This window comes from Morone saxatilis, unplaced genomic scaffold (assembly GCF_004916995.1).
Source record: "Morone saxatilis isolate NCDOM2014 unplaced genomic scaffold, NCSU_SB_2.0 Contig22, whole genome shotgun sequence".
NCBI classification, from domain to species: Eukaryota; Metazoa; Chordata; class Actinopteri; family Moronidae; genus Morone; species Morone saxatilis.
In genome coordinates, this window is record NW_023339785.1 from 18,221,300 (window position 1) to 18,231,047 (window position 9,748).

Here is a 9,748-nt window from a genome sequence, read left to right on the forward strand (position 1 = left end):
AGGTTGCACGGGGAGTATATGTACAAGACTTGAACACCGCCTGTTTAAATGAATGAACATGCAATCACACTGATTGTGAAGGCTCATGCTAATGTCAAGGTTAACATGTAACTATAAAATTATAAGTGGACACAATCAGTGTCCAATTAATTAAGTCCGTCACCGCAGTCAAGTGTTTCCTGAGAGTGTAGGTAAACAAGGTTCTGCCTTAGCAAGCTAATCCCTTATTTGACACAGCTAACATTATAGGATTAATGTGGACTTGATGGATACAGCTATCACTCTTGTAAGAAATAACGACCCCCTTCCTTTCCTCAGGAACAGGTAAGCAGCTTAAAGTCTGCAGCTAAACTTGTACCCGCTACATTCTGCTTAACAGTTGTAATTGGAAAGGTAGCAAGCTAGCTGCCCATCAGCGGCAAAAAAAGATGGAGCAGGTTTGGATATGTGCCGACATCCGAACGGTTACTGTACTCTATCACTGGAGCACCTGTAACAGAGGAGAGCCAGGCATTGATCCCTTATCCTCCAATTTATTTCTACCTCGTAATGAAATCAAATAGGTACACTTAATTTGTCCAATCAACTTTATTTACCCCAATTAATCACAAATTGAATTGATGCACTGCAGGTTTAACTAGCAATGTTTTGCTCAACATAATCAATTCTCATTTAGGAAGGAACAACTGCTCTGTTGTTTGATCTGTCCTTAACAACATGTTTTCCTGAAAAGGCAGTGGCTCCTTGGCATTCTGTCATGCTGCTATTTCTGTGTTTGTTTCTGTGTGTGTAAAGTGTTCAGACCGAGCGGAACGGGACCAATCAATAAAACTTAAAATGCCAAGAACCTTTTATTTGATCTTTCTCTCCTAAGACTGTGCAAACGGCTGTGTCTGAGCCATACAAGATAAGCTCGTGTTTCACACGGCGAGGTGAATAAGCAGGGCTGACACGTCGGATGCTAAGCTCCGTCTTTTTTATCTGAATAATGACACAGAGGTTTGTTCCCAGACAATTTTTTTGACCAACACTTCACTTTGTTGTGCTCTCCCGACGCAGAGGGAAGGCTGTGTGTGCCATAAAATCCAATTGATTTAAAATAGGAGAGTGACACTGTGTTCTTAGTGCTTTGGTACTGCCAAAGCAGCCATGTTTAGAACCATCACAGAATGCTTCACTAGGCAAACAGAAGATACAAGGAAGTAATGGACTCTGTCTGACCTTTCTCAAGGTGAAAAGGACTTGGTGGCGTTTTCAGCTTCCTGTCTCACACCCCTCCCAGCCGGCAAAAAAAAAAAACACTCACAGCACAATCTCCCTTTGTGCCAAGAGTTAAGTTCTCTTTTTTTTAATGTCATGTGTGCTCTACATAACAGTTAAGGCCCCAGACATTTGGAGAACAGAAAAAGGCCATTAAATCAAACAAGCGTCTTCGGGTACCGCGGGGATCAGGTCCCACTCAACATCAAATATACAGCTGGCTGGGGCCACTGCTTTGTTGTCATTGATTGGGTTTGATCGTAAAGGTTCTGCTCCTAAAATGGAAAAGGTCACTTCCGACTTAACTGTGAAAGTCCATATAGGATTTACTATATGGGGAGTTAGGTCCAATTTCAACATCAAATAAAGAGGAATGAGGCTTATGCTGTTAAGCTTCAAATGAAAATTGCTAGAGATTCTGTATTTGATGGCAGTTTCAAGAGCTACACTGTGTTCTTGTACCTTTTATCATTTTTTTACTTAGTGCTCCAACACAGCATATCTTGATGTAGCAATATAACACCATAAAACTTGACATTGACAGAGTTACAAGAAGCAGTAGCACAATAAAATACTGGCTGAAAAGCTTTCCTTAGACTCTGTTGGTGTGGAGCAAATGAGAGTCTGACTGTTTTGATATGTGCACATGGTTTGATTTAATAAAAATGTTATTTTTGTGCTCTCCTCTCCGCAGACACATGAGTTTCTTTGCATCCAAAGCGAGCCCAACCTCTGTGATCCTGGACCTGTGGGAGGCACAACATTTCCACAGTGGCAACATCAACCAGCTGGCCACGGTCATGGCTGACATTGGCAAACAGGAAGCCATGATATTCCTGGTCTCTGATGGCGAGTGCTAACCCAGAACAGGGGGAGAGACTGGTGCAGAGGAAAAGTACAGAACACAACACAAAAAAAAAAAAAAAACAACGGCAGCAGGAATCGAAGAGGAGAGCTCTCCCAATGTCCCTCTTCTTCACTCCAGAAGATAGTAAAGGGTTTATATAGGATTGAGTCCGTTTCCCATCGAACAGAGTAAAAATCTTTAAACTGACCAAATAAGGGAAAAGGAAGTGTTTAGGGGTGTGGGGAAATGTATCCATGAACTCAGTATAGAAAATACCCTTTATTTTCCATCAAAGATCTAAGTTAAATTAGTTCACACCATGGCTCTACTTTAAAGATAACATTAAATTAACTTCATGCCTTTTTTTATAAATAGCCCATTATGGCTAATCTGGAGCAATATGCAAACGTAATGCTATTACTAATGGCCTATATTTCGCAAATTCAATGAATCATTTTTGAACCTAGAAAATGATTAAAAATTAAATAAAAGGGATGTGACAAAAGGTGCCAGTCATTTCAGGTTCAAGAGAACAGGCGACATATGCAACTGGCAGATTTGTTACATGACATTAAAACAGACACTGAGCACATTTTTGACAAGGTCATCAGGGTCTGTAAGCGTCCCCTCCCGTCCCGCCTACTCCCAAACCCTGTCTTATATGTGTCATTATCTGTTTCTTAAAACACACACATAGATGGCTTGTAGCACATCCTGGACTCGCAGGTTTAAAATAGATTGTACGTATGTCAGAGGCCCAAAAACCTGTCTCATCTCGTTTGTGTGTTTTTTAGTCCAACCGGTATCACTACTGTGAATGTAACATCTTGACATCTTGATTCAGCGAGACGCTTCGCAGCTTTCCTGCTTCTAAATCAATATATGTGGGGTTTGGGTTCTTTGAACTTTTTTGAGGGGGGAGTGAGTAATATCTTCACTAAAGTCATATTTCAGAAGCCATTTCTATGGAAACCCTGTGAATTTGATCTGTCCGCGTCTCGCATTACCCCAATCGTTCATCGTGGCTTTTTTTTTTTTTCAAATTCCACAGCTAATAAAGGAGCCATAGGCTTCCAGCTGCATATACGTGAACACTGAATGTCGTCAAAGCTCATTTCTAAAATGACATCTTCCTCCTGATTACATTGATTCTGTAGCAGAGAGGATGTTAAAACATAAAAGCATGGCCAAAAGGGTTATTATCCCATATGAATAATGCAGAGCACTTTCCCACAGAAGATCTGTCAACAAATTCTTCAAAATTCTTCAAAACCAGATTACTCACGTTGAAAGAGTGGCTGTGCAACTTTGTTTTTATAATTCATAGTGGGAATTCTATATTTGCTGTGTGGCAAACAGTATTTCCACATCAGAGAAACGCCTGTCTCTCAGAGAAAGTTAAGAGTGGCTTATACATAATGTCACGCCTCTGCTCACAAAAGATGCTTTGAAAGGATTTTTTTCAGTTTTATTTCCAGCCAGGATGGCAAAAATGATCCAGCAGATTCATGCAACAAATCATAAACTGCAACTACGCACTTGCTTATCATATTTTGCTACTGCATTCATTTACAGAGTTTTTTCCTATTATTAATGGATCTGTCAGGTCAGGCAACATAAAATACACAAAATATCTTTAAAGTGCAGTGGATCAGTAATTATTCTTTGTAAAAGGTGTGAGCAATCCCAAACTAGCCATAGTTCTCTCTCCGTCTGCCTCAGGGTTGCATGTGAAGTTGTCTGTTCAAGTTGTAAAGAGAGCCCCTTTTCATTCAGTCCCTCCCTATTCAAACAGCTAGCACAGCCCATCTTACCAGCTCCTGTGGCTTCAACCTTTAACACTAACTGGAGCCTCTTTTATGATTGTCAGATATTTGGAATGTACATTTATGTTTCCTTGTAGTGGGGGAAAAGTGTGTCTTTCTTTTTTCCCTTTAAGTGTTTAGAAGTTACTTTATATTTGTGTGGCATCTCGGCACCCGTTCAGCCTCTTTCTCATCCTGCAAAACACGCCTCCTCTTGACCAACGCGTTTTTACAAACTCCTGTATTATTTGATGTAGAGATGCCATGAAATCAAATTTAAAATGTTTTTTATCCACTTTAAAAAACCCTTGGATCAAGCCCCATTCAGACAAAACGACGATATCACCTTAAATAAATCTTTTCATGTTGAAATGGATCATCGTCACATGTAATATGTAAATACTTTTTCTATACCAGCCGTGTGCTGTCACTTTGCATAGTGTATATCAGCAGAATTGGTAACCAAAGTTTTATGAATATCATTTGAGGCCACTACATCCTCATATTGTATCCATTAAATATTGTTTAAGCATTGTTTTACTTGCAGCTAGTATAGAATAAGTCAGAGTTGCTGTCTCTTCTAAACTGCGGACAGTCCGGATCATTTCTATATCTCATTTACTCGCTTTTGTCTTTGAGGCAAGTTAATGCTGTTTGTTCAAGCGGTAATATGTGTCAGTTTATTTTATCACTTTGTAAAGAAATGTAAATTATATTTTAATATGAAGCCAAAAAAAGACACTTAACTGGCGCAGCATTTGTCAAGTCTAAACCGTGACGTGTTTGCCTATATACTGTTCTTTGGCGATCTAGCAGTGAAGACTTTTTGCAGTGTTAAGGGTTTAGAGACTGTTTTACAGGAAGTTTCTATACATATTTTGTTCGTCCTTACTCTGCATATGTCTACCTGATTATTTCTCTAACTGTAAGCATTTAAATACAAGGTGGAAATAGTCACTAATGCTTAGTGGATCACTACACTAGGACATCAGTTCTCGGACACTGACGAGCCAGTGTTAACGCAGCATGTTTTCGATGAGCCATGGCAGTTGTACAGTCAGACTGTGTGTGTGAAACTCTATCACCTCTGTCATTGTCTTGGATGTGTTGTCTAAGCACATTTCAGTAATGTAATTCACCAGCCGCCAGGATGTTCAGCATCTATCTTCACATCTCGTCCAACAAATCTAACAAATCTGCAATTACTGTGCGTGTGTGATGAATACAGTTCCCTTCATGATGAGATGTGGGCCTGATAGTGGTGTCTAAGACTTGTGTCAGTAACATAAATGCTTTGTTCAAAGGTTTATAAGTTTACCCCCGAGTTATGGGGGCAGGGGGATTGTTGCATCTCACAACTGTACTTTTTGTGTCACTCATTACTATTCAGTGTCAAGGACGTGTGTGTGTGTGTGCGTGAGTGAATGAGTGAGTGACTGGGTGTGTGCATACCTCCCTGTCACTCTCTGACTGAACTGTTTTCTTTTTGAACTAAGAACAATAGACTTATGTACTTGTGAATGGTTTTTCTATTTAGTTCCTTGATTCAATGTTCCTTGCCTTTCTGCAAGTCAAAAATGCTGTATTTATTACATGCCACAGCGCTTATGCAATTGTATAATCCTTTTGTTTGTTTTTTTGTTTTTTTAACCTTTTGTGTTCCTTATCGTCAATGTAAATTGTTGTCAAAACTTTTGTGGCAATGGAAAAACTTCTGCTAAGGGAGATTTTCTGTACTTTTTTGGACAATGATATGGATTTGTGGGTAGAATTTTGGAAATTCGTTTCTAAGTGCTTTCAAGTATTTACTTGGCCTTATGTATATATATATCTATGACATTTCAGAAAGGTATGTATAGTAATTCAACCTGAAATTGTTGTAAATAAATTATATATTGTTAAATCAAGGACTGGATCTTTTTACTTGATAATTAACTTGTGTTGCTCATCAATTATTTTTTTAAAAAGGACCATACATGTGGAGCTTAATGTTCTAGCTAATGAAAAAGGTCAGCACGTTATATCTCATTGGTGGCTTCTGTACACAAACAAGTGTAAAAATGACATTTGTCAAAATTAAATTTGATTCTGGGGTTAGTTACTTGGAGCAACTATTTCTGTTTTAAAAGAACTGTTTAAAATCCATCCAGTGTCTATGCTGGTTGCCTGGCAACTTTATTCATCTTTATTATTTAATGTGCACTTATGAACCGTCAAAGGCGGAGAGCTCATGTTTGGTCAGACAAACGCCTGAGATATTCCAAGTAAAACAGCGCTAAATACTGTTTTACTGACTCTCTTGGACTTCTGAGACTTTATCTCTAAAACTCTTGTTAATTACTGTACCAAAAACTCAAGTTGAGACTGACACAGCACTTGTTTTTAGGAGTTTGCCTTGACTCAACCAGTTAGGAGCTACTTATAGCCTCAGGATGTTTAATGAATACGGCCCCTGATCTTCTCATTTAGCTAAGTCGACAAAAGAGCAAAGGCGGATACAAAATATTCACTAGCTAGAACAAATTGTCTAACATGACTTACATTTAACATTTGGAATAAAATCATACTTCAGTTTAATTTATTGACTAAAAGGATATTTAAAATGTATTTGTACTTTTAGAACATTGATTCACTAGGGTCTGTTGCAGCTGTTTGCGTAAAGCATTTCTTTTTTTTTTTTTAAGTACTCAGAACAAAACATTAGAAAGTCCATTATCCTGTTGTTGGGGAGCAGGTGTTGGTGAGAGCAAAGACAGCCAAAACAGCAGTCAATAGAAAATCTTACAGATGGGTTCACATCAGAAACACTTCAACCCAGTGATCTCCCCCAGCACGAGGAATTACTGATTAATTTTATTTGAAATGTCCAGCAACTATAAAAACAACACTTACAGGCCCGTTCTGAAGCAATATAAATACATAATAAACAATGGCTTGAAAGTACTCTATGGAACAATCACAACATCATTGGAACATGAGGGACAAACATGTTTTTCTTACATTAAAATGTCCAATAAATGATATTTTCAAAGCTTTGACAAATCTCCTTACCTCAGGAGTGTGAAACATTTAAAAACAATAATAGCGCTGTGTCTGTCACCTACATCTTCGACTATTCCATTTGGGTCAATTAAGGATTATTACATGATCAAAATTACAGTTATTAACTGCAGTGTGCCGGAGCCAAAGTGATAAGTAAAGCCGTTAGTGCTTCTGTGAAGAGGTGCGGGGGTCCAGTCAGGCAGAAATGGGACACCCCCTTTTATGCTTCACTGGACCCCCATTATGTTAATAGGCACTGCAGTAAGAGTCGGTGAGTGGGCTGGGGTCCTGAATGGGGCCACCACTTCCCTACACTTACTACAGGAGCGGTGGCAGATCATTACTGCAATATGTGAGATTATTAAAGGCTAAGTGACTCCTCCAACTTGGAAGATACCGACTTGATCTTACTTCTGACTGAACAAGGAGGAGATTAGAGTGAGTCGTGAGTATTTTTAACTAACAACTATGATTAAATCTAGATGACTGCAGCTGTATTTTTAATGTCCAATGTCCAAAAGTTAGTGATGACATGAAATAATGCCTTGACTACTTCCAGTTATACAACACAGCATTTGGTATTACAGGCAGTAATTTTTGAATGGTCCTAACAGCACAGTAAAGTCAGAGTACGTGAAGCTAACATTAAGCCTCAAATATACAAACAAAGTCTGCAAGATAGAAAAAAGACGGAGTTTTAACTTTAACTAGGTGTGTGGCTGGCAAAGAGGAGATGTAGAGTGTGTACGAGTGTGCCGGAGGGCGGAGTGGGGTAAAGAGGAGGGAGAGAGAGAGAAGCGCTCCTTCCTCTGAAGATGAAGCTCGCTCTCTCACACCGGAGCAAAGGCATGGCCTTTGCACAAGGGCTTATCCTTCTTCGAGTAGAACGTCTTCCCCTCCAGGTTGATTTGGCAGAGCTTTAAAGATGAAAGGAGACAGACAGACAGAGAGAGACAGATTGGGGAAACCAGGGCAGAGTAGATATCAGACCTCAACATTGCCAATGTGAATTTACACAGTTTTCTACTGGCCAGAGCAGGCACATATTATTTACTTGACTGCATTTACTTTCAGTTTTTTTCACAGGGAGATTGAGAGAGTGATAGACTGCAGGTGACAGGGTAAAAGAGAGAGAGACAGAGGGGAAAGCTGCAGGTCCAAAGATGGGGGCAGATTTTTCAGGTGGCATTGTGCTAGGACAGCCAGAAGAGATGGGGCAAAGAGCCCCACAGGGAGCCATATCAATCAAAATGACTTACAGCACAGACGAAGCACGTATCGTGCCAGCTGTAGCCCAAGGCCTCCAGAAACCGATCGCCGGCATCAATCTTAAAGTCACAGCCATGGCATTTGGTGCCAAACATCTTCTCATAGTCTGCATAGAGAAAGGTGATGGAAAGAGAGCTAGTGAGTAGCAGAGATATTTGAGATAGCCATCAGAAAAACATAATGAAATAAATTCAAAAGAGCTTTTATCATCCTCAAGATCAGGTCAAGCATTCTCTATGGCCTCTGCAATCACCATATGTAAACATCACTTAACCTTTATAGGATGTTCTGGAGCACAGAGTGTGAAATAGGTTTCCACCTCTTTCATCTTTTAAGGAACTGGAGGCCTTTCCTCTTAAAGAGGAGTAATATCCCACCACACACACTAACACACACACACAGTTAAGGACTTGAATTACGGCAATAAAGATGGATGAAGCTGTTTTGAAGTCAAATGTTTGCTCTTCTTCTCATTGGACACTTGATACTTCACCGTTTGCTTTATTTTGTCCACCCACTGTACATTAGTGCCTTTCCAAAGTGCGAGGGAGGGATTAGGATGAGGGGAAATTGCTCCAGATACTTAACTGGATTTGCCAGTCTCTTTCATCACAGGGACTCCGGGGAAAGTGTCAGGTTATAATGCTGCTTCTCAAGAGTGAGTGGGTGAGAGCTGCACAATCCCTGAAAGATGCTGAAGCAGCACAATGTTTATCAGAGCTAAAGGCATTATTCAGAGTATGAGTACTCAGGTTCTGGCTTCGCCTCTGATAAAGCAACGGTCCACGTCAGAGCCTCAGCAGTGAGAGAGAAACACACTGCCCCGCTAAATCATTTACAGCATAATAGAAGAGCATACACCATTCATAAAATCCAATAGAGAAATGTATGAAGTAAACTGGAGCTAAATAGATTACAGCAGATGAAAACATCACACTTTATGATTGACTGTGGTACGCAGCAAATGATTCATGATTGTAGGCCTGCACCAAACCCCACAGCAATAATACAACAATGCAATGTTTTACAAATAGCTTGATAAAAAAAATATGAAAATGATTCAAGCAAAACTGGAAAGGGGACGCCCTGCAGTGAGCTTTTTTTTTTCCCCAAAAGAAACAGCTTTGTCATAAAATGCACTCGGCAAGACCTCAGAATCACTCAGTGGTTGCGTTTTTCTGTTATTTGTACCACATCCTCTTATGTACCCTGAGCTGCACTGTACTTATCTATGGCATCCATTTAGAGTAAAGAAATATGACATCTTTCATCAAATAAGCTCAATCACAAAGTTAATGCAGTGTGGCGGGATGTCAGACCCCCCTCTGTTCATGGGGTGCAGTGCAGATTTAGAATAAATGTGCAAGGCTTGATCCATGTATAAAGTTACAGGGGGTCTAACATGCGTTGAGATGTTCTCAGTTGGCACTGGAACTAATCAATCTGCACACTGAGTATTCTGAGTACACTTTTTTTTCTTTTGCCAGTCTTTCATATTTTCTGCAAAAGCATTGCCTTGAAATAC

General features: G+C 39.7%; 2 protein-coding genes across 2 annotated transcripts in view; one reads left to right on the forward strand and one right to left on the reverse strand.

Annotated features, from left to right (window-relative positions):
- unc5a (unc-5 netrin receptor A) overlaps positions 1 to 5,815 on the forward strand; it is a 124,225-nt gene extending 118,410 nt beyond the window's left edge. Inside the window, exon 15 of the mRNA XM_035669418.1 lies at positions 1,955 to 5,815. Within this exon, the coding sequence (XP_035525311.1) occupies positions 1,955 to 2,120 (166 nt within the window). The 3' untranslated portion in view covers positions 2,121 to 5,815. The remainder of the gene's footprint in view (positions 1 to 1,954) is intronic.
- A 931-nt stretch (positions 5,816 to 6,746) lies between these two features.
- The window catches only part of pdlim7 (PDZ and LIM domain 7), a 31,739-nt gene continuing 28,737 nt past the window's right edge, over positions 6,747 to 9,748 (reverse strand). The window contains exons 10-11 of the mRNA XM_035669246.1: positions 8,214 to 8,329; positions 6,747 to 7,871 (exon numbers count right to left, since the gene is read on the reverse strand). Of these exons, the coding sequence (XP_035525139.1) occupies positions 7,785 to 7,871; positions 8,214 to 8,329 (203 nt within the window). The 3' untranslated portion in view covers positions 6,747 to 7,784. The remainder of the gene's footprint in view (positions 7,872 to 8,213; positions 8,330 to 9,748) is intronic.